The sequence below is a fragment of the Sinohyriopsis cumingii genome, chromosome 15 (assembly GCF_028554795.1).
Source record: "Sinohyriopsis cumingii isolate HCF-2022 chromosome 15, ASM2855479v2, whole genome shotgun sequence".
Lineage (NCBI taxonomy): Eukaryota > Metazoa > Mollusca > Bivalvia > Unionida > Unionidae > Sinohyriopsis > Sinohyriopsis cumingii.
Window position 1 is genome coordinate 124,154,824 of NC_142975.1, and position 26,458 is coordinate 124,181,281.

Sequence of the window (26,458 nt, forward strand, 5' to 3'; positions counted from 1 at the left end):
TGGGAGCGGAATCGGTCAGTGAGGAGACGGGGTGAAATTCCACCCACTGGGATTCTTGCATCGTCATCATTGTGGGGGGCATGGCAAACAGATCCAGTTCCGTCTTGGAACAAGCGCAAGATTCTCGGTGCATCATTTTTTTGGTCTCTTTTCTCAATAATCGAAAACGTCTAAGTCTCGAACGGTTCTTCTTTTCTTGGCCTTTCTCGCTTGAAGTCTGGTGAAAGGGTGTTTTCTTCGTCGTCTCTTTCTGCCTTGTCCTTGCTGAATGCCTGACTCGGTAGCGTGCAGGGCATTTATAGGTGTTTCTCGTTGGCCTAAAATGTCTTTGCCCGTTTGCAGTAAGACATTTTTGCCTGCCCTCATGAAGGCTTCTCTAGGGTTTTGTTTGTCGATGATGACATTTTGGAGAAATTCTTTCCCTCGCGTCAGTGCCGCATCTTTCAAGGCGTGCAATCCGCGTGTCACCATCGGTTTCAACACCGGGGCCACCGAACGAAAGGCCGATTTTAACATATCTCCTAAGCCGTGTCCTCGCTGTCGAGCAACCCCTCGGTACACTGGATACATGACTTAAGAGTCGTGAGAGAACCGTTTTCGAAAATGGAGTTTCACGGTGACTTTTCCTTTGGTGAATGGAATATTTTGTTCCAGATCTCCTTTTATAGCAATGTTGACCGTGTCCAAATACGACTTACTGACAGGCAAATAGTGAGGATGGACAAATTCGCGGTGGACGTGGTAAGTGTTTCCACCTTCCTCGTCAGTGTTCGTGGCAGAATCCACTTTGAAAGGAATAACACGCAGTAACGGTACGGAGGTGTGTCCCACCACGTTGTACTCCACCACATCGGAATACACGAACATCAAATTCAGTCCTTGGTTCAGTTCTACCGGGGCACGAAATAACTTGCTAAAAGACTCGTTGTCGTAAACGATGGGTAATTCGTTTTTCTTCATCATGGTCTTTCTCATGTCCATGTCTCCGCCCAACATGTCAAACAATTCAGGACAAAATAAAATGGACAGGATTTTACTCCGTTCAAATTTCATCAAGAAGCGACGAGCTGCTTTGTGGTACTCCATGGTGACATTTTTGTTGACATGCTCCAAAGCTTTCAGAAACACGACATTAAACCTGGAGGTTATGGTGCTGACCAAATGTTGACCACTAAAATAATAGCCTGGGGGAATGAACAAGTGATAGGTGGTGTACTTTTGTGTACGGGTTTTCTTGTCATATTTGACATTGCTATCCATCCACTGTTGCATTTGCTCGTCATGAACTTCCACATCAAAAAAAATTTGATTGGGAAGGACATTGAGGACTTGGGTCGGGTGAATCATTTCTACTAAAGCCACTTCCCAATGGGCTTCGTGATCTAACTGGATGGCTTGATGTAATTTGGCCGTGTAACAGCACAACGTGTTCTTGGGAAACACCTCCATGGAACTGTCACTGGGTAAGGTTAAGTAAAATTGGTTTTGGTGACTCATAATTCCAGAGTTCTGTGGCTGTCCGAGGGGTTACTGGACGTCAGAGGCGTGTCTCCGTCTAAAATGGGGTTCTGGTTGTGATTGAAGTGGTGATTGGCACTGGCACTGGACACAAGGTTCCCGGGGTTCCCGTTCGAGGTGAATTTCAGGGAGGGATTAGGAAGCAGGTAACCGATGCAACTGCTCAATAAAATGGTCCACAATTGTTTGTCTCCTTGTTGCAAACTCAAATTGGCGATGGCTGCCCCAATGACACAATACACCACGAAGATTTGGCAGAAAAAGACGATTTGCGTTTTAGGCACACGTTCTCCACACCACACCCACAAGGGTTGTTTTTGTAAATCTTGCACAGAGGAACTAGGTGAAGGAGGAGTGGTCGACGTAGCTGCGTCTGCTGTGTGAAAGGGCATGATGGTCACTTCTTTTTATAGTCGATGACTTGCGAAGCGTCGATCCAAGAATCAAAACTGGGTGGATATCCTTTCCAACGTACTTTGACATCTTTGACACGTCGTTTGCCCACTTTACGGGTTCTGCGTTCGAGAATGCTTTCGATGTCGTACACGTCGTCTTCTTTTTTGGTGACACGTTGTAACTCGGGCAAATAAAACGTTCCTTTGAGCACTTCTCCGTTCATGTCTTCCAATTTATAGACGGCAGGATGACGGCCATGCACTCGTCCAGTGACGCGAAACAATTCGGTCGTCCAGTTAGGTAAGTAACCTTTGTCGAAAGTGCGTTTGGTTTTGCCAATGCGCACCCAATCTCCTACGGCCAACACTCCACTTTTCTTGGGGACAGCCCTCGTCGGGGACGTACCAAACAGGCGCTCAAACACCAGCACTTCGTTGTCGGGAGTCACGTCTTGCGGGGCACGTCCGATGCTTCGATGGTAAGATTGGTTGTACGCTTGCACCAGGTGCGGTAAGATGTCGATGTACTTCAGAGTGTGGTGATGCGTAAAATATTTCCACATGCGTTCTTTCAAAGTGCGTTGAAAACGTTCCACGATGCTGGCTTTGGTTTCGGGATTCTCGGTGGTAAAAAAATGAATGTCACGTTTCTTTAATTCTTTTTGGAAAGCTTGGTTCAGAAATTCGGTGCCTTTGTCCGTTTGCCATCGAAGACGGTGACGACCGCTTTGTTTCAACACCCGTTGCAGGGCTCGCACTAACTCGCTGCTCGATTTGGAAGTCAAGGGTACGACCCAAGCAAATTTGGAAAAGACGTCGATGACACAAAACAAATATTTGTAGCCACGATTGTAGCTGGCCAAATGAGAGACATCGGCTAAATCGGCTTGCCATTGATGATCGATGCCTTCCACTCGGGTGCGACTTCTGGCAAACTTGCGTCGAATGGGTTTGTGTAAAGTGTAGGTGGCTTGTTCTTGTAACCATCGTTGCACTTGAGGTAAACGGAGACTTTTCAGTCGCGTTTTGGCAGCACGATACAATTTTTGAACTCCTGCGTAACCTGCAGGATGGGAGGGATCGTAGTAAATGCTGGCTAAGACTTTTTCCATTTTTTTGTGTTGGTTGGTGTGTTAATAAGACACCCAGTCTTGGAGGATGCTACTCTTTTTCTCTTTGGGTACTTTCTTGGATTGCAATGCTTTGCGTGTGCGGCCAGCAATAGGTGTCGAAGAGGAGAAGGATGTCTGAGCGGGGGATATCGGTTCTTGTTTCACTTCTGTCTTCACTTCTGTCTTCACTTTCTTTTTCTCTTGTGAGGAAGAAGGGGTGGCCATCATCGTTTTAATCCATCCAATTCTGGAGGTAGGTGGTGTTGTTAACTTGCGTACTTTTTCTGGTGGAGTTTGAAACCCTTCCTCTTCTTCTCCTTTTTCTGTCTTGCTCACGGGTACTGGTGGTACTGGTACTGGTACTGGTACTGGTGCTGGACTTTTCATCAAGGTCTTAAAATCTTTCAGAGTGGGTAGAGCTGTTTCGTCTAAAGCTTTCTGGTGAAAGAGTTGCAGTCGTTGCAAGAGTTGACCGTACTTTTGTGATTTTTCTGTTTCGGACAAATCTTGGCGATCCATCAAGGACTGCAATTCGTGTTGTAACTGGGACATCTCGCTCAAATGGGGATTGGGAGGTAAATGCGGGGTGTGTTGTTCTTGCCACCGATGGTATTCCATCCATCGTTTGTAAGGCACTAAAGCTAGTTTTCGTCCTTCCATGGGGTTGTCAGGGGTCGATTCTGAGATCTTGGAACTTCCGAGGCCTTTTTATCTTGCTCCCACCAGTCCTCCCAACATGGTTCCCAAGACTCCTTTCAGTATGGGGCCTAACAAGAGAGGTAAAATACCTCCACGTTGCACTAACATCTTCTTTTTTTGACGAATGGGAATTTTCTTTTGAACCATTTGGCGAAGAACGTGACGATGTTTGCCTAAGCATTGTTTCTGGTGTTTGGACAAAGGGATCGTGCCTTTCAAAACGTTCAAACAACATTTGCACACGGTATCGATGACCTCTTTGGAGGCTGTTTGAATGAGTTTTTTTCGTAGGGGTGGAGAAGCTTTGGACAGGACAGATAACATGTCCCCATGTTTGGCTAAACGTGGTGGCAGTCCTTTCCTTTTCTTTCCTTGGGGTTTTCTGGAGGGTGACATCTTTGAGTCTTCAGGAGCACCAAAAAACACTGATATCCGACTTGGTCACAGGCCTTTTTTATACTGGAACGCGTCGCCACTGATTGTCTTGACGTCGTATTAGTTTGAGGACAGGCATGACACGTCGTGCAGGGGTACGTAACGGACTAAATCGAGCCAGTTCTTGCTTGGACAAATCCAGTAAACTTTGTAACATGTCCGATCTTTCTTGAACTTTGATTTTGGGAGAAGGTACTTTGTGAGCAGCAGCCACTGCCACTAAATTGGAAGGTCCTGCCACTGGGGAAGTTCTTTTGGGGGTCATCAACGGAGAAGTTCTTGGTGTGATCAACGTCTCCAAGTGCTCTTCAGTTCTGGGTGTCATTAACGGAGAAGTGGACAAACGTGAAGCTGCCAGAGACGCAGTCACTGCCGTGGCAGGTCGTGGTTTGCGAGTGTAAGGTTGCGTCCTGGCCGAAGTGCCTCTCTTGCGGCTAGTTTTCTGTGGACTTTTCTTTTTCTGGGGGCTTCTTTTCTTTTTCCGGGGTGGTGGTGTCTGGTCAGAGGAGGGTCCTGCCACTGGAGAAGTTCTCCTTGGGGACCTGGTCTTTTTCTTCTTGGGGCTTCGTTGGACTTTTGTCTTGGGTATATCTTTGGGGGCATTATGATCCCATCTTAAGAGTGAGCGAATGATGACCCCTCCTAGAGTACCGCTCCCTCCAGGTTTCAAAATGATTTGTTTTTTGGTTTGAGTGTCGATGCGGGGATCGGCCAGTTGGACCAAAGCGACTTTGTTTCGATCGAAAAAGCGTTTGGTTTGATGAGGAATCTGAATGATTCCTTGGAGTAATTGACGTGCCGTCACCGTGAACCATCGTAAGACTTCTTTGAGACTAGCTTCTAAGACACGAGCTCGTGTTTGTGGATCTTTTTCTCGACTGATGCCATACAAGGCACGAATCAATTTGACGGGAAGATGCGACTGAAGGGACGTCATGTTCGCACTGAGAGTGAGACAGACGAAAAAGGGTCTGAGGTTTTTATAGATTTTTTTATGGGGAGTGAAATGAAGTCGAGGACAGAGACGTGTACAGGACAGGCCTTCCGTCTTGGCACCAGTGGTGAAACAAGTGGGTACGAAATCGCAAATTCTCGGGAGTCGTAGGTTTCAAATCGACGAGTAAATAGGCGTGTGGAGTTTGAGTGGCATCGTCGTTCGCCTGAGTCAGCCAAGGCGTTCCTAACTGTTTGGCTAAGACTTGCACTTGCGATTTATCTCGAGGGCTTTTAAACAAGACCACGTAATGCGCATTTCGACTGATGGTGCGATGGGCTTTACTTTGTTGAAACAAATTTTGGGTGATGTAAACGACACTGGCATTACGGTGATGCCCTTTGCGCGTGAACCACAGTTTAATTTCTTCTTCGTCTTCTCCTAACATGTCGTCGAAAATGACCAAATGGGTTAGACGGGAGTCAGAGACGATGCCGTCGTCTTCTTTAGGAATGCCTTCCACAAACACGATGGAATCGCCTTGACTTTCTCGCAAGAGGCTGTACGCGGATTGCCACTCTTTGTAACACCACACGATTCGTTATGGGGGTCGATCGATCAAATGATGTTTATGTTCGATCAAACGTTTGACGAATTCGGTTTTGCCTGAACCGCTAGGTCCGGCAATGAGCATGTTAAAGGGATGGCGAAGATACAAAGCCTCCCAACTGGCACGATCTAAGTGTTCGTCGATGACTTTGACAGTAGAGGAAGAGGGAGCAGAGACAGCAGAGGTAGCCATGGTGTGAGAAATGTCACTTGTGACACGAAAAACAAACAAGACAAGAGTTTATATACTTTTTCAGAACACGTTTATTGAATGTTTCAAACATGAATACGAAAGACAAAAATGCATAAAAGCCAAAGGCTTAAGTACAAGAATAAAAGGCACATGATAACCATGAACGTGGAATAAACACAAGTGTCTGTACAACATGTTTTGGGTAAAGTTCTAACCAGTTCCATAGTAGGGGTAAGGTCACACAAGTGTCCTCCCGAAAGGGTCTTTCAGGCCTGTCCACGACAGTCCTGTCCTGGGTGACGGGTTCTTCTGGCACCGTCACTAACACGGGTTGAAAAGTAACTTTTTTCCTTGAATAACTCTCGTGCATACTGGGCCACCTCTTGTGTCCAAGCCTCAAAACCCTGGTCTCGGTGATGTCCAACATTTGACTCCTAACCAATCTGGTTTCTTCTTCGTCAACGACATGGTAAGTTACTTCAATGAACAGTGAACTCTCGATCTTGCCTAGGGTTCCTTTTCATATACAGACCAATACCGACGTGACCGTACGGTACGGTGAAGTGATTGGGAAGTCGCACTCGCTTCTGGTATACAATTTGATAGACTTTTTCCAAGGGTCGACTGACGATGTGGTGAGTGGGTAAACGTACAATCTTGTTCGGTTGATAGGTGGTCACTTTAAAGTTTCCATCCTCTCCCGATTGCAAGGCTTCTTTCAATACCCCAAAGTTGGCCACTCGACTGGTACGATGATTCAGAGTCAGTCCTTTCACTTTGCACGTCGTGTGCACTTCTCCTTGTTTGTCCCGGTATTCGTAGCCGTAATTTTTGGGACCACCACTGACGAAACTTAGAATCTTGTCGTCGGGATGCTCGTCTGTCCAGGCTCCTAAACGGTCTCCTTCGATGTCAGGGTGCTGTTGAATCGGGTGATGGATGTAAATGCAACTGTCCGTGTCAAAGTACAGGACGCGTTCTTCTAACAGTTCTAAAGCTTCGCACAATTTTAAGCGAGCATGAGCTGTCACGTAAGCAGCAATGATGACATTTCCAAAAGGGTCGTCTTGTACAAAGTCCAGATCTTCTTCGTAATTGACCAAGATCAAATCTTCTCGAACGACGTCCACGTGTTTCATGTATTTGGTTTTGTCGTGAATCATCTGGAAGTAGCGGGAAGGTTCTGTCAAATATTCCGTCTTGGGTAAACACGGTCGTTGTGCCATTTTACCCCACAAGCAATTTAACATCACTTTGGCAAACGATCGCCTGCCTTCGTTTTTTTCGATGTGGTCTAAAGAGATGCCTTCTTGTGCGTAGTATTTCTCTTTGAATTGTATTTGGTCTTCGGGAGTGTGACACCAGGAAGGATAGCCGCTGGCTTCTTGTTTCAGTTTCAAAAAGGCATCCACGTAGTCGGCGAAAATGCCTTTCTGAGTAGGGTCACCCTTGTGGTACTGTTGTGTCTTGGGAAAGTGGCAAATTTCGTACACTTCTAACAGTTGGTATCCCATGTCTAGAGCTTTGAACAATTCCACGCTGACCCAGGTTCCCGTCAAGGCACGTTCTTCCTGGCTGTGATGGCAAGGTTGGTCCTGGTTGCACGTTTCGGCACAAGTACGGCACAAGGGAAACATCAGTTTGCCTTGACAATGGTGAGGTAAGACGGGATGGTATAGGTTCGTAGGAGGCAAAACTTTACACTTGATCAAGCCTTCGTATTGTCGAATGTTTTTCAGGTCGATGTGTTCCGTGAACAATTGCGGGTGCCCTACAGGAAAGCGACAATGTTTGCACACGTAGGGATACAGCGAACACATGTCCAAGTATGTGATTTCTTCTCCTTTCTCTTCGTCGGCTTGGTACAGCAAACAGGTGGCATTGGTCCTTCCTCCGTACAAACTATCCCTCGGGTTCAGCGGGTCCATGAACTGGTAACTTTCCACGAGGTGTTTAAACTCGGGATCGGTTTTCAAACGGTGATCGTACTCGTGTTCCCACATTTCCACCACTTGGTATCCTTGCTGTTCTAACTTTAGGCGTCGCTGACAAGTGTCCTGGTACAAGACTTCCATGGTTCGTTGCAAAAACTGATTTTTAGTGTCACGGTCAGGGTAACAGACGGGACATCCGTGAAATAAGCAACCGTTAAACTCGTACACGATCTTGGGGTTTTCTAAGTCCCAGCCATCTACCGAATACGTTCCGATGGTCTTTTCGCCTCCTCCGTTGCGGGCATGCTGAATCCATTTGTCTTCCTTGTCGCACAAGTAATGTAACCAACGTAGGGCTTTGACCGAGTATTGACGCTTGACATAGTGGGTCGTTTGAGGACTGATGACGGCCACGGTGTTTTCAGGCATGAATCGTTGGCGGTACACTAAGGAACACGCTTTGGCAATGGTGCAAGCTTCTTTCAAAGGATCGACCCCTCCGTGTTCCATGAACAGTTCTCGAAATTTTCCACAGCAACGTCGTAAAATGTCCACGTCGGAACGACAATACTTTAACATTTCTTCCTGAAAGTCGAAGGGGTCAGAGGCATGAGCCTGGTACCAAGCGTAGAAATCTTCTCGTTGTTCGGTACGCATGTTGTCGGGGTCGTAATAGTGAGCCTCAGGTAAATGGGGTAGAACGGCATGTTGATTGGCTTCCGTATTGAAAAAGTGTGGAAAGTACCCTTTAGCCATTTCTGTCATTCCAAACGTTTTAGGCATTCGACTCAAAGGCATGGCCAAGTAACTCATCGAATCTTTAAACTGTACTTGTCTCACTTGCATGAAAATGATTTTGGCTCCGTTCAAAGTGACTTTAGGACGCTAGGTGCCTTGTTCCGCATAGTACCTCAAAAGAAACTGTCCATCGTATCCGGAGAAATTGTGAGCCATCACCGTGGCATGACGATGACAATCTCCGTAACGTTCGATGTCCTCTTGGCTCCACGTCTTGTCGATGGGGTCTAAGACCCATTGGGCAAAATCGGCTAACGTGTTCGGTCCCCGAAAGATTTTTTCACGTCCTCCAGGAATCTTGCTGCAGTGAGGGCAATGACTGAAGATAGGTTCTTGAATACACTTCTCGCACGCTCGATGAGCCACGCAGAAATTAGGGATGTGAATGCCAGTCTCTTGCATGCATTCGAAATCTGAAAAGATGAAATTGCCTTTCTTCTTATGACCGTCCTCTTTCTCTGGTGGGGGTTGGTATTTTTGCACGTAACATTCGTGTTCCAAGTCCACGATGTGGTGACAAATGTGACATTTTTTCTTTCCTCGACATACGTGTGCCTTGGCATTGTTGGTAAGTATGCCTTGTCCACACGTAGGGCACAATCTCAGGAGTTGACAAGCACATTTCTTCTGTGATCCTTGTGTTTTCAAATGTTGCTGGTAACAGGCAGGGCTGACAAACGTGCGCAGACAAGTCGAACAAGGCACTGGTTCTCCGCTCAGACAGGGTGGAGAGGCCAAACATCCTGGGCATTTCAATCCACAATGCTTGTGTTGCTCTCGATTGTTATAACCATAATCACATTTCTCACAATAATAACTGTATCCCAGGAATCCGGTGATACTGGTAATGTTATCGAAATGGTCATCGTGATAATAAAGGTGAATGTATTTTCCGTCCTTAAAATCCTGGCCTCGAAACAACAGAGACCCGCGCATTTCTTGAGGGTGTACTTTCAAGGTGTAGCGTGGAGCTATGGCATCTTGCAATTTTTGCATCTCAGGAATGCCACAGGGTGTGTCTTTGGACAGGCCAGCTTGTTGCAACAGGAGTTCTGCTTCGTTTCGTTGTTTGGTTCGGTTCGATTTTCGAATGTTCTCCCAGGTTCTTTTCCATTCTACCGTGTCGTTCTTGTTGGCATAGGTTCGTCCCACCACGATGGCACGGGCTAAGCACATCTGGTCTTGAGGGTTGTTAATTCGGACGAGACTTGTTTTGGTGTTGCGAAGGTCGTCCACCAATAACATCTTTTTGCGTCCTGTCCCTTGAGGAAGAGAGACGTGAGCCATTTTCAGTGTGGCTTTACCATCGGTGATGTCAAACTGGTCATTAGATTGTTGTACGTGTTGAATCTTGTCCATGACTTTGGAAGGGGATAGTTCTGCGGGTCTGCTAAACTCGATCCAAACAGGGGATTTCAAACCGTCGTGATCTATGGATAGTGTCAAACGATCGTCTTCTTTGGGTTGACATTGTCGCTTGAGTGCGGTGAGCAAAGAATCCCACATCTCGGTGATAAACCCTTCTGCTTTCTCCAAGGGTACGTCGGCCTTGAAATCTTTAAACTTCACCGTGTAGGTGTAAGCCGTGGTTCTAAATTTTCTAGAGGAGCGCTTTTCCGTCTCTCGAATGGAATAGTACTTTTCAGGGTTGACTAAGGGTGATGAACTTGGTTTAGAGGGTTCGGATTCTGGTTCACTCATGTCCTCTTCAAAATCACTGGCATGAATTTGTGCCAAGATTTCGTCCCTGGTACGAGGCGATAGATCACGTTTCTGTCTCTTACTTTCTTCTTCTTCTTTCTTCTCGAATGAATATGATCGTTTCATCTTGAGTGCAAAACGTCAAATGACTCAAGTTTAAACACCATAGACTAATTTATAGTCATGGCAAACCAGCGTATATAAAAAGGGTGTGTCTTGTCCTTTCACTATTCATTTCACTCTCAAACCGAGGAGAACGATGGAAGAGACTACCCAGATGGAACGTTTCGTCAGAGTTTTGCGAGGGGTCATTAGAAAATTCTCTTCAGACCAGCCGACGGACTACTCTCCTTCCTTTCGAGATAAGAGTCAGGATGCTTGCTATATCTGTCAGAAGAAAGGGCATTGGTCTTCAGAGTGTCCAGACCGTCAAAAAAGAAAAAAAACAGGGGCTAAAAAAGACAAAAGTCAAGATACCTGTTATTATTGTAAAGAAAAAGGACATTGGTCTCCAGATTGCCCAAAAAAGAAACAAGAGGAGTCAGAAGAAAAGAAGGATTCTTCTTCAGAAGAGAGGGATTCTTCGGAAGAAGAGAGGGATTCTTCGAAAGAAGAGAGGGATTCTTCAGAGGAAGAAGAGGAAGAAAGAAGACAATTCTATTTAAAAGAAGCAAAGAAACAGGAGAAGAAAAGAAGAAGGGAAGAAAATGAGGAAAACACGGTGAAGAAATTCAAAAAACAGAGAGACTAAACAAGGAGAAAGAAGAAGTCAATGAACTTTTAATTAAAGTGTTCTGTGGTGAATTGTGAATTGGATTGTAAAAAATGGATAAAAGAATACATGAATGATATAAGGTAAGTGTCTTTGAGTTTTGATTTTAAAATAAGAAGCTACACTCACGCACTCATACACAGACACGTACTATAAGGGTAAAATGGGTGGGGTTTATTTTTGAGTTATTGGCAAATTTAAATTGTATTTCTTTTCGAGAAATGTGGGTGGCCCTGAAAAGGGCCTTTTTATTTTGGTGTAGGGGTGAGTTTAACCAATCAACTTTAACTGCCTTAAGCCTTTGCCACGGCCAAGGCCTACTTCTGATGATTGGGTTGAAATCACTAAGGGTGGTACGACAGGCTTAGTCACAGGGTTGGCGTGTCTAGCTCGGGAAGGTCGTATTCTCTTCGGTCGTGATAAAGAAGTCTGATACATTTGTTTCAGACTTCTTAACTCCGCTAAAATGTCCAACAGTACCGTAGCCGTTTGATTTTCACCCTCTTGTTTCTTTGCTGCTACTTCTTCTTGCTGTTGCTGCTGTTGTTTTTTTCTTACCTCTTCTTGTTGCTGTTGCTGTTGCTGTAGGAGAAAAGCTTGTTCCGCTTCCTTTTGTCGTTGCATAAATTTCTCCAATTCTTCTTTCTGTCTCTGTCTAAAATTCTCCACTTGCGGTAATGAAGAAGGTAACGAAGGTTCCGGAACAAATTCTTGCGAGGTAAGAAAATCCACAAAATCCCAATGTACCTTTTCTGAAAGTAAGTCCGGGTTCCCTTGGGCAGTCTCCCCTGCTGGTGCACCCCAATGGATCGTTTTCTGAGTTTCCGTCATGTTGAATCACTGTCGCATAGATTGACTGCACACAAGCGCTAGCGAATCTATATAGACCAACTGACGTCACAGACTACTCTCTTCGGATTGGATGCGGGCTGACTGAATTTTGTAACGCGTGTTTGGATTGGTGAATGAACTCAATCCGTTTCAATCCTGCCTCTACCTATAAATAAGCGCAGTTCAGTGCATTGATTCACCTGTTCTCGTCGCTTCAAGATGTGGACCGATGTGCAATCTTCTACGCTTGTGTCTTCCATGATGTTCCGGACGGACATACCCATGTATGTCCGATCCAAGTGGACCGTTGTCCACAGGACAAACACCAGCCTGTGGATACGTAGGATCTACGTAGAAAGACAAGGATGCCTGAAAAGAGTGCTGATTTACGGACCAACAGTGAGACGTAGCCTAAGGACAAGAAGAAGACCAATGCGGTACCATTTATGTTAATGAATACATTAACATAAACCCAAAGGCCCTTTTCAGGGCCAGCCATATTTCTCGAAAAGAGATAGCCTTTCCATTGCCTACCCCTTTTTTTTAAATTTAAATTTAAATTTAAATTTAAATTTTAAAAAAAATTTAAAAAAAAAAAAAAATCCCAAAAGCCCAAACTCTATTCCCCATGTTAATTTCCCTTGTCCCTAGACAGACCTAAACTCTATGTTAAATTCCCATTGTCCCTAGAGTAACCCACGATTTTTCTCCATGTTAAATTTCCATTGTCCCTAGAGTTGCCCAGGAGTCTTTTTAATGCTAAGTCCCATTGTCCCTAGGGTGCCCCACCTTACTACTAATTACTTTTGGGGTTAAACGAATATAGAGATAATACTAGTATATATGGGGCAAGATCAAACAAAAGGTAAAGGAAATGACAATGCGATTTTGTATGCATAAAAGAACAAAGGAATACAGTAAAAAAATGCTACATATTAAAAAGTTTCAAAATAATGTCGAATGAAAAAGATACAGCAAAAGAAATATATGAAGTACAATGATACAAATCAGAATGGATTAATACAAGATAAGAAAGAATACAAGACAGCCTGATAATAGATAATATAAGAAAAAGTATATTGAGATAAATATGAAATGTTACAAGAACTTTATACCTCAAAACACACAACAAAACGTGTAGAATAGTATTGCAATAATATCAAATTCGTACAGAATACGAAGATGATAACAATATATCAGATAATGAAAAAATCATAATTAAAAATTTAAGCAAGCGTATTTCGCCAGGATATATTTTTGTCAGGAGAAATGTATCATCATATTCAAAAAGATATATAAAAAAAATTACTGCATAAGAAAAAAAAAATATTGAAATGAAAATTGGAAGCCTGTTTCATTTTTAAGTACCGATGTAAACGTTTAAACTAACTGAATTAAACAATGAACAGGAAAGCTATGGAGGAAAAGGGATATCAGTCCAAAGTAGTAGCGAAGAACATATAAACGGTAACCGAAAATTATCAACTGGAAAGGGTCAGTGATAATTTAATTTCTGTTGGAACTTGTGAATAAGGATAACTGATAATGAGAATATCAATGGAATACATATATTTAAGGTAAAATGAGAACTTTAAATGCTACACCATGCAGTTGACTGCATACAGATCATAAGGGATACATTTTCAAGTGAACACTTTAAAAAAGAATTTGCAAACTTTGGTTAAGGCAATGAATCTAAGGTTAATGATATAAAAAGACATTCTACCGTTGGAAAGTGGCGGACTAACCACAAGGATTTTCCCATACGCTATATGGAAGACTTAGCTAAAACTGTCGGGGTATACTATACAATATGCAATGCAAGAAACGTTTAAGTAGTTACTAAATATAAGCAAATTTAAATTTTGACTATATTTTCCCAAATTACAAAAGTTTGCATTTCGTTTGAAATTTGTAAATTTGAAAGAGATTATATAATCCTCAGCTCGATTGTTATTGTGCCAGGTAAATAAGTTCGAAAAGGGGGTGGTGTACGATACATTACGAAACGGAGACAGACATACCAGACATTTTCAAAAATAATAAATATACAAAATTACTAAATCCACACAGAATATATAAAGATATAAAAATGATAATGAATCACAGAGTCAAAAAAGATATGATAAGTAAATGATAATAAAGTGTGTACTGTATGATAAGACAAATAGAAAATACAAAATTGCGAATCAAGTAAAATTCAACATATCAGTCTAAACTGAAAAAAGAAAACAAAGTATTGAGAATGGCGTCGAAAATAGATGCGGCACATAACAAAATCGGTAATATAAACATATATACGGGTAATAAGAAAATACCATTACACGAGACATTTGAAAAGGTACATCCCGCCCTACTCACTCTGTGGTAGGGGATATAACTCAAAATGCATGTTTTTCAACAATGAATTAAAACAGGACATTTACAAAAACCTATTAAAGGAAATATACACAACACAATCGTACATTAAGGCATGAATATCATACAGTCATATTATACGCGCATATCTACAATACGGGTAGTTAATTAAATCAAAATGTAAACTTATTATGTAGAGAATAAATAAATTTGCTTTAGAAGTTAGTACAATAGAATTTATACATAATAAATATACGTATCTTCCATAGTGGGAACATGACCTCTTTGCGTAAAGATTGTAGATGAGAAAGACGCACTCCCACAACGACAGATGATAACAATTAAGGGCCTCGTCATACTCTCCAATCTTACCATTTAGATTCTGTATGCTAGAATGGAGGGGTCATGCAACTATTTGAAGTGGGACAATGTAGGAAGAATGTATGCCCACTGGGAAATTGGGAGTTCGCTATATCAATAGTTCTAGGAACTATTGGTGTCCATTGTTGGCCCAGCACCCAACGTCACATGGTTGATAAGCCCCAACCCTAAAAGGAGTTGCTCAGCACTTGTAGAGTAAATACGAATAATGTAGCACTGAAATAAAAAATTCTTCTCATAATACCAATATTATTAATAATATTGATAATAATAAATAGTTCCACCAGCAATTATATCATCTGTTAAAAGCATGCATAAGATGGGAGAGGAGCAAACCAAAGCCACTGAGGAGGTAGCGGTCAGGTATATCATTCCCACTAGGGACATGTGGTGCACGGAGTAGGCCCAACACTCACCTCCATAAACTAGAAAAAAAACCACCCTGAGCAGTCGTAAGGCCGACCGCCTGGGGGGAGGAATGTCGTTGTGCTTGTCGTTTGTTTTTCTATACTGTATTGTTCTTAAAATAAACGCGCAGGGTTTTATTTTATTAAAATACCTATGTCAATGTATTATTCTCAAGACGATCAATACATTTAAAAATAAACAGTTTACGGTCGGGTTATTTTTCTATGTGGGAGAATGAGTAACCAAGGCGCCGTCAGTTCGTTACGTCTTTTCTTCCAGCGCAAGTTTGCCATGGCCCAGGTTTCACTTATGAGAAGTACAAAAGCCTACCTATGGGATAAATGCAAATAAGTCGAACCTTAAAAAAAAAACAAAAAAAAAAAACAAATATTCGCAGTTCCCTTTTGTAAGAGATGAGAATGATGAGAGGCTATGGTATCGTCTCACCTAACTAGGTTGAAACGAGGTTTGATAGGCTAAAAAAAAGTTAAGAAAACAAGGACATAACAAAATATATTTGCAAGACATAACAACTCAATACAGATTTAATCCAAGTTCGTGATACTTACGCATTTTAAAGGGCTAAATTAAATTTACATCATATATAGGTGCATGTTAAAAACATAAAAAGGTATGTCCATGGCGAAAGGACCACTGATATTTACGCAATACACGAGGAAACCAGTCATAGGATGTTATACCTGTGAAGGAGAGTAATAGACCGTTTTTGTTTAAATTTTTGCCGTAGAGACGGAACGAATTGAACCCTGGAATCTGAACAAGAACAAGAACATCCTTGTGAAAAAGAAAGCAGAACCCAATTCAAAAGTGTTTTGGGGGCAACCATACAAATAAAACAAAACTAAAATTTAAGCAAAGAGGGATCACCTTATTGAGTGCTAGTTTCTCAATAACAGAGGCTTTAGGTGTCCACACAAATAAACAAATAAGAAAAAAGAGAACTCAACTGAGATCATACGTTACAGTTTTGTTTCCTCAATTTCACACATCATTCTTCGTGCATAAGGTATATTTCGGCGTTAGCCTGAATCACCCATTTTACTAAATCGGCACTTGTTAGCACGGTTCTGTTTTCTCAGTCTTTTCATTAGACATTAACAACACCTAGTCAAAGTAACCTGGCGATTCCAAATCTAGCTCTCTCCAATGAAGCTCACAAACCGAGTACATTTGTAAACGTAATACTGAGGCTGGGTGAGGGAGTAGCTCTGTAATATTCCTGATAGAGGAAAGAATAGAGGGAGCACAGGCCATAAATATTATACATCTACCCTGAGGGAACAGCTGTGTGGAGGGTAGCGGACATACTAATAGGCCTAGAGGCCAAATGTCTCAGTATCACACGAGTGAAAGTTTTGCAAAACACAATGCACTATCATTTCCTGTTCATACTTAAAAATAGATAGATAGATAGATAGATAGATCGACAGACAGACAGGTAGCTAGCAGGTAGATAGATAGATAGATTGATTGATTGATGTATCGATCAATAGTATATGTGTATGTGCCAAATAAATCAATATATAATTATAGAATGGAGATCATAAAAATTTTCATGTTATGAACCAGGGTCAATTTACTACCGCATTGGCACAACCTACGATTCGTGAAGGACATGTGTTTAATTTTATGTCCTTGTCCCTTCAAACCTATATATTGATAGGCTGGGGACCTCAACAGTTTCCATGTGATGACGCAAGACCAGTCTCATTCCTCTGGATCGTTACTGGAAATGTATCTTATTTCTTCTCTTGTCCTTCAACCAATATATAGTTAGAAGGTATGGATCTCTACTGTTTTCAAGTTATGATTCACGGGCAAGACCACAAGCTAAAGGCCATGACAGCCGAATTGTGTTGAAAACATAAGTATGTCTAGTGATGACTCATGTCCACTAGACCTCTACATGGGTATTGACGGGGCATCTCAACAGTTTCGCATTTGTAACCCACGAGCACCAGTTCTGGGCAAGACCAGGAATTATAACCCAAAAGCCTAATGCATATGTCACAGTCCTCCCCTGAAGATAATAATAAACAACTTTTAAATCTCCACCTATAATACCTCAAATATTTACATTAACCATCCACTGTAACCTGCTATTTATATATAGATACTACAGCCACGTATATTTCAAAGATTAAAGCCGGAGTAATTTAAGGAGAAACAATATATTATTAGTGGAGAGACGGACAGGCAGGGGGACATAATCCTCGCATTTCTAAAAGAAGTATGGGGATATAAGTCACAGTTATTATTCTGAACTTAAAGATTATGGCTTTCAATGATAATTATGAAAAGATATCAAACAATATCAACACTTCGTGAAAATCTCTGATTGTATAACATAGTATACCTTTCATAAAACAGCTTTTCATGAAAGGAGATACACAAAATAAATTTTTATATATTTACATTCGAAAATAATGATATAATTAAAATATTACACATTATTATATCAGCAATACATTTTTTCAAAAGAATGATATGTTGAGTACACTTTTATAACTGCTATAAACAACAAAAGCTCTAACAACCCTATTAATACTACGTTCCAATTACCTAACAAGTGTTCATAATATGTACACTGTCCATTCATGACTGTAAGAGTAAATGTACATACAAGTAGAAAACAGGAAAAGTAAGCCATGTATATCAACCTATCCACATTACATTAGATTGTTGTTATTGTTATTATTATTATTATTATTATTATCATTATTTTGTCTTTGCTGAGACTGCTCACCAGTTCCAAATAATGCTCAATAGGTTGGGAATCAACAGCACTTGACATAAAATGAGAACATGCACAAAGTAAGGAGAGAATTGTAGAAGAAATTTATCAATCTTATTAAAACTTACACACGACAGACAACAGATTTGGAAATAATGGAATAATAGTGTGTGAGTGTGAACCACCCAAACATTGATGAGTAAAACGTATTTAAATTTTTATCATAGAATTAGAATAAAACAAGGTAATACGCAACCAAACAAAGACAAATCGTCAGCAAATAATGTTATATTAATACAGTCTTATTGTGAAATTAAAATCAGAACTGGATCCAGATTTAAAAATGGTTTATAATAACATCTTTCTTAGCAAGGACGTGATGAGATAAATAAGAAAAGGAATTATAACTATTATGCATAACTGAAAATGCCAAAAGGGATACTTAAAACATTGGAGACTTATATCACTGTAAATTGCTGACTTTACAGTATCAAGCAAGATGTTATCCAATTGAATAAGAAAGTTTTTATTACAGTTTATAAATGAAAATCAATTTTTGAAGAGACAAAGGACAATATACACTAAATAATACTATATTCTAAAAGTAAATACACTACATAGAAAGAACCGGTGAACAGGGCGAACTATGTATAATTCATCAAGAAAAGGATTTTTATTATGAATGAATTTATTCATGTTAAAAAAGGGATTTATTAAAAACAGTTTTATATCGTCAAAATGATTGCAATTGCGTATACATACTAACTAATAATATATTCGCTTACTTAGAGTAAATGGGAATTAGACAAAAAGTACAAGTAAATGAGGCTTTGACAAAAGTACAAGTAAATGGGGCTTGGACACAGAATACAAGTAAATAGAGCTTTCAGAAAAAGTAAAAGTAAACGGAGCTTTTACAAAAAGTACAAGTAAATGGGACTTTGAGAAAAAGTACAATAAAATGGGGCTTTGAGAAAAAGTACAAGTAAATGGAGCTTAAAGAAAAAGTACAAGTAAATGGGGCTTGGACAAACAAAACCATTCAACATTACAAAATTAGTAAGACTGAGTTGCGCGTTCTGTATGTTGCTCTATGTGACAGCGATATAACTATTAAATATTAAAACAAGAAATAACGAAATTATCATCGAATAAAACTACCAAACCTATTTAAAGAAATAAAAATTGTTTCAACATGAATATGACGTCTATAACGTTCAGATCGATATTCTGTTGAACACATACACAATAAGTACAAATCCATCGGGAGTGCCATAGGGTGAGGTCGCAAATACATGACTCCAAAACGGCGATTCCGGAGTATGTATATATAAAAAGTAATATTTATATTTACAACGAATGGTAAAGACAATACACAAACACTCTATCATAATGTCCTAATCAAAATATGAATTAATATAAATCTTTGTGAAGAAAACCTCATCACTTTAAACTGTCACATAAAGACATAGTAGCGATATGACTGAAAAATTGTTAAAGCTATGTTAAAAATCCAAACTACACACTCTCTCTCTCTTTCTCTTTATATAAATTCGCGCAGGACATATGCGCACAGACATAAGCGCGACAAGAACGTGTGAAGAAATGTTATTACAATATAATGCATTAAATAAATAAAATATATATTTGCTAACAAAATGTTGGTTTATTTACTTAGAATGTTCATTATTTTATACACGATGTTCGCCCTATACGCACTTGTTGTGAAATGTTAACAAACTTATTATTGACTTTTTAAAATATTGAAAACAAAGAAGAATATTGTGCAAAACTAGCCTTATTTATGTATATAGCATAAGTAGAAATGTTAGATGTTAATGTTATGAGCTATTCCTTGCAAGTAATCTTCTAACAGTACTGTTCCTTATGTTGGAACCAAAGCCTGGAGACGGCGATTTAAGACGGACGTACTTTGATTTAGATGCCTCTCATTTTCTGATGCCCGAAAAATGAAAACTCTCAAATTTCACTTCGTAGCGATACTGTTCTTTCCACACAGTTAAAATATAACGACGACCGAACAATTTACGTGCGTTTTGTCTTCTCAGTTAAAATGTTGGCATTGTCTTCAAGTAGTTTCATGTGTAGCCGTTTTAAACCTTGTCTAGATTAATTAGTTATTTTAAGAGAAAACCATTACTGCTTACAACTGCATATTAAACTGAACCTTGTTGATCATTGCGGGATATCTTTCTACCAAGTACTTGACTATTTGTATCCGAGCGGTAATTAGTGCTATGTGAAGTAATGTTTCTTGTGTAGCTGTCCTACACCATGGATCCAGACCTTCATCAATTAGGTATTGTAAGAGAAAGACATCGTCGATCTGAACAGCACAATGACCTGATGTTCTATTCCAATTGTCAACCTCATTGATCATATCAGGATATTTCTCTGCCAGGTATTTGCTCATTTCTAACTGATCAGCATTGCTTGACCTGTGTAGTAATGTTTGTTGCGATGATGTTCCACACCATGGATCCAAACCTTTATCAATCATGTATTGTAAAACGTAAACGTAACCTGCATAATGGCCTGGTGTTTCTTTACAATTGTTAACCTTATTGACCATATCAAGGTATTTCTCTATCAAGTACTGAGTTATTTTTAACTGCCAGCAATGCATGACATGTGAAGCAATGTTTCTTGTGTATCTGTTCTATGCCATGGATCCAAACTTTGATCAAGTAGGTACTGTAAGACAGACACGTTACCGCTCTGAGCAGCATAATGAGCTGTGTTTCTCTACAGTTATTAACCTCACTGATCATATCAGGGTATTTCATAAGCAAGTACTGAGTCATTTACAACTGCCCAGACAATGTACGACATGAGACACAATGTTTCTTGTGTATACGATCAATTAGGTATTGTAACACAGAGACCTTACCGCTCTAAGCAGCATAAGAAGCACAGGACTTTCAACAATCGCTAACCTTATTGATCATACCAGGATATTTCTCAACCAAGTACTGGGTCATTTCTAGCTGGCCAGCAATGCATGACATGTGGAGTAATGTTTCTTGTGTAGCAGTTCTGCACCATGGATCCAAGCCGTGATCAATCAGGTATTGTAAAACGGACACGTTATTGCTCTGAGCAGCATAATGAGCTGGTGTTGTTTTACGCATGTCAGTCTTATTGATCATGGCAGGATATTTCTCAACTAAATACCTGCTCATTTCCAACTTGCCAGCATAAAAGGATCTATGTAGTAATGTTTCTTGTGTAGCTGTTCTACACCATGGATCCACATATTTATGAAACAGGTACTGTAACACGGCGACGTTACCACTCTGAGCTGCATAATGTGCGGATGATTTTCTATAATGGTGTGCCATAATAAAATGTGTCATATAAGGGCATTTCTGGACCAGGTAATTGGTTATTTCCAACTGACCAGCTATGCATGACATGTGTAGTAATGTTTGATGCGTATCAGTTCTGCACCAAGGATTCAGGCCTTGATCAGTCAAGTACTGCAAGACGGAAACATTACTGCTCTGAGCAGCATAATGACCAGGTGTTCCTTTAGAACTGTCAATTTTATTGATCATATCAGGATATTTCTCTACCAAGTATCTGGTCATTTCTAGCTTACCAGCTTTGCTTGACCAGTGGAATAATGTTTCTAGCGTAGTTGTTATACACCATGGTCCAAACCTTGAAGAGTTAAGTAATGTAAGACAGAGACATTACCGCACTGAGTAGCGAAATGACTTGATGTTCTGTTACGAATATCCACCTTTCTGATCATGTCTGGGTATGTCTCTACCAAAAAAATGGTTCTTTTCTAACTGACCGGCAATACATGACTTGTGTAGTAATGTTTGGTGTGTTGCTGTTCTACACCATGGATCTAGGTCCTGATCATGTAGGTATTGTAAATCGGATATATTACTGCTCAGAGCAGCAACATGACCTGATGCTATTTTACGTATGTCAACCTCATTGATCATATTAAGATATTTTTCAATCAAGTACTGAGTTATTTCTAACTCAAGGGCTATGCAAGACATATGGAGCAGTGTTTCTTGTGTAACGGTTCTACATCATGGATCCAAACACTGATTAATTAAGTACTGTAAGACAGAGATGTTACCTCTCTGGGCGGTATAATGAGCTGGTGTATTTTTACTATCATTAACCTTATTGATCATCTCAGGGTATTTTTGGACAAAATATTGGGCCATTTCTAAATGACTGGCAATGCAAGCTTTGTGGAGCAATGTTTTTTGTGTTGCTGTTCTACACCATGGATCCAGGCCTTGATCAATCATGTATTGTAACACAGAGACATTCCCGCTCAGAGAAGAATAATGACATGGTGTCCCTTTACAATTATCAATATCATTTGTTATAGTAGGATATTTCTCTACCAAGCAGTGTATCACCTCTAAATGACAAGCAACATATGACATGACGAGCAATGATTCTGTAGCTGTTCTGCGTCGGGGATTCAAACCTTCACCAACTTCGTTCTGCAACACAGACACATTACATTTCACTGCAGCATAATTAACAGTTGTTATTTTAGAATCAATATCCTTATTGGTCATATCAGGGTACTTCTTAACAAAGCACTGGATTGTTTCCAAAGGACTGGCAATGCGTGTCGCAGTGTCTCTTGCGTAGTGGTTCTACACCATGGATTCAAACCTTTTTCAAACAGATCTTGTAAGACAGGGACGTTACCCTTCTGGGCAGCATAATGACCTGGTATTTCTTTAGGAATGATAACCTCATTGATCAAATCAGAGTATTTCACAAGCAAGTACTTGGTTATTTCTAACTCACCGGCAATACAAGACATGTGGATCAATGTTTCTTGTGTAGCTGTTCTACACTGTGGATCCAGGCCGTGATCAATTAGGTATTGTAATACAGAGATGTTACTGCTCTGAGCAGCATAATGACCGGGTGTTCTTTTACAATTCTCAACCTCTTTGACCATCTCAGGATATTTTCCCACCAAGTACTGGGTCATTTCTAACCGACCGTCAATACATGACATGTGTAGTAATGTTTCTTGTGTAGCAGTTCCGCACCATGGATTCAGGCCTTGATCAATTAGGTATTGTAAGACGAAGACATTACTGCTCCGAGTAACATAATGAGCTGGTGATCGATTACAACTGTCAACAGCATGGATCATATCAGGATAGGTTTCCACTAAGTACTTGGTCACTTCTAATATACAGCCAACACATGACTTATGTAGTAAAGTTTCTTGCTTTGCTGTTCTATACCATGGATCCAGACCTTTACCAATTAAGTATTGAAGAACGGATATGTTACCACTCTCAGCTGCATGCCAGGATGCTGTTCAACCAATTACTTGGTAACTGACTGGCCATGCATGACCCGTGTAGCAATGTTTCTTCTGTAGCTTTTCTACACCATGGATCCAGGCCTTGCTTTATGAGGTATTGTAAAACAGACGTTACCACTCTCCGCTGCATAATGGGCTGGTGATGCTTTACAGTATTCATCTATATTGATCATAATAGGATATGTCTCTACCAAGTACTTGCTTATCTCTAACTGACCATTAAGGCATGACTGGTGCAGTAATGTTTGTTGCTGATATGATGTACACCATGGATCCAGGCCTTGATCAATTAGATATTTTAAGATGGAGACGTTACCTCCGTAAGCAGCACACTGAGCTGGCGTTTCTGCAGAACTGTCAATTTCATTGATCATGTCAAGTAATCTCTCTGCTAAGTATTTGCTCATCTCTAACTGACCAGCAGTGCAAGACTGGTGAAGTAATGTTTGCTGTTGTATTGTTGTACACCATGGATCCAGGTCTTGATCGATTAGATATTGTAAGATGGACACGTGTCTGCCATACGCAGCATCATGACCTGCTGTTTCCTTACAAATATCAACCTTATTGATCATTTCAGGATATTTTTATGCCAAGTACTTGCTCATTTCTAATTGACCGCTAATGCTACGTGGAGCAATATTTTCTGTGTACATGTCTGCACCATAGATCCAGGCCTTGATCAATTAGGTATTGTAATACAGAGACGTTACTGCCTTGACAAGCATAGTGACCTGGTGTTTCATTATGTTTGTCTACGTCATTAATCATTTCAGGATATTTTTCTACCAAGTACTGGGTCATTTCCAACCGACCACCAATACATGACATGTGTAGTAAAGTTTCTTGTGTTAGCTGTTATACACCATTTATCCAGGTCTTAATCAGTTCGATATTTTAAGGCAGAATTGTTACTGCTCTGAGCCGCATAATGAACTGGTGTTCTTTTACGATTGTCAACATCTTTGATCATATTAGAATATTTCTCAAGCAGGTACTGAGACATTTATTACTGTAGTAATGTTTCTTGAGTAGCAGTTCTACGCCACGGATCCAGGTCTTGATCGATAAGGTATTGTAAGACGAAGACGTTGCTACTTTGACATAATGAGCTGCTGTTTCATCATAGCTATCAACCCAACTTATAATATCCAGATACGTCTTTGCCAAGCATTTAATAATTTATAATTGACTCTTTATTCATGACCTGTGTGGGAATGTTTGTTGTATATATGTTGCACATGATAGATCCCGACCTTGCATGCGTTGATTGACAGACGTTTCCGCCGTACATAGCATAATGAGCTGGTGTCGTATTACAGTTATAAACCTTACTGATCCTATCAGGATATTTCTCTAACAAATACTAGGTTATTTCTTACCGACCGCTACTGCATGATAGATGTAGTAAGGTTTGCTGTGTAGCTGTTCTGCACCATGGATCCTGGCCTTGATCAATCAGGTATTGTCAGACAGAGATGTTACCGCCTTCAGCAGCAATATAATGAGCTAGGGGTGCTTTATGTTTGTTAACCTCACTGATCATATCAGGATATTTATCTACCAAGTATTGTGTCATTTCTAGTTTCTTACTCCAACATGCCATGTGTAATACCGTTTCTCCTGTTTCTGTTCGTAACTGTAGGTCAGCCTGTGTTTCACGACGTGGGTCTACTTCTGAACGATTGGTAGAATCTACTCGAGAAAAAACATTGATTAATTTACAAACCCTTTTGAAAATATCATTGTTTCCCCCATATGATACACAGTGAGAAATGGTATATCCCCTTTCCTACATTACATAACATGATTGAATAACTATCCATCAAATGAAATGCCATATCTTTGTTGCCCTCCAAGTAAGCATACTGTAAGTTTCATTCCATCAACATCTTTACACAAAGGATCGGCACCCTGCTCAACGAGAAAGTTTAGAGCGTCTACACTTCCTCCTGCTGCCGCAGAATGGCAAACACTTCTTCCTTTACTGTCAAACTGATGGACTAGTAACGGACAGTTTATCTGTAACAATTTGACTATTTGAAGCCCTCCATGAAGGCATGCAGCATGAAGCAGACTTTCCCCATTTGTAGATCTACAGTTTATATCTACTTCGTCCATTACTACTGATTGATTTTCTCTACCTGAAAGGAATATATATATATATATATGTATATATATATATATATATATATATATATATATATATATATATATATATATATATATATATATATATACACACACAACTGATTTATCACAATAATTAGTAGAGCATATGTCCTATCGAAACGCGTACTACTTCACTGTGAAAATTTTCTATATTCGAAACGGATCTTGCAATTTTAATGCTTATCGTCGCAACTTAATAATTATGCAAAGAACAGAAGCATGGAACAAGAAGATGTGTACTTTCTTACGTCATTGGAATCAATGCATGTTAAACTTTCTATGTGACATATTTTGATAAGATGGCTAGCGCTTGAGGTAGGGACTGTATCATTACACAGTTTTCTTTACACAATAATTTCTGATATTGCTGATGTAACGTAATCGAGCTATCATCCTTTGAAACTGAATGGCGTTTAAGAAATAACAAACACGTACGTGACAATGATAAAATGTATTCTCTCGCACTAATAATTGTAAAAAAGAAACAGGACACCGAAATAAATACAAAAGTACATCGTAGCCAACTGAAAACAATGACCAACAAATAATTATTTGGACTATTCAATAAGACTATGACATTGTGTTAGTCGAACACTATTGTGCCTCTTGTTTCTAGTCAACCACTATAGTGACATTACTCTTTATAGTCAAATACTATAAATGACCTTCCCATTATAGACAAACACTATAATGACATTTCAACCTATAGTCAAACACTATAATGACATTTCTCCCTCTTATCAAATAATATAATGACATTTCTCAAACATAATGGCGTTTCTCGTATATATGGCCAATGTTCACTTGACATTTCATATGTTGCTCTTGGCCCGCTTTCCCCGCTCGGTCACTTTAACCACCCAGGCCTTCCATGCACACACACGTTGGCACGTCTTCTGGAGGTCTTTCGTCTCTTCTTACTACAGCGGCCTCTAGACACATCTAGTTAGCCCGCACCCAATTATCTACACCTAGTTATCTGAATACGAGAAAACAACTTTCCAAACAATCTGTTTTCTGCTTATCGTCAGGTTAATAACATCTGAGCGTTTTAAACGAATCAATATCAACACACATGGAATATTTCCTTATGGACGACT

General features: G+C 40.3%; 2 protein-coding genes across 2 annotated transcripts; both read right to left on the reverse strand.

Moving 5' to 3' along the window:
• Positions 1-20,775: 20,775 nt before the first annotated feature.
• LOC149782671 (ankyrin repeat domain-containing protein 16-like) lies at positions 20,776-21,444 on the reverse strand. Its single transcript, XM_089935166.1, has one exon. The coding sequence runs from the start codon at positions 21,442-21,444 to the stop codon at positions 20,776-20,778; it is 669 nt and encodes a 222-aa protein (XP_089791292.1).
• Positions 21,445-23,248: 1,804 nt separating this feature from the next.
• LOC149782672 (transient receptor potential cation channel subfamily A member 1-like) lies at positions 23,249-23,761 on the reverse strand. The gene has a single exon (XM_089935167.1). It carries the CDS (start codon positions 23,759-23,761, stop codon positions 23,249-23,251), a length of 513 nt encoding a protein of 170 aa, XP_089791293.1.
• Between the last annotated feature and the right edge of the window lie 2,697 nt (positions 23,762-26,458).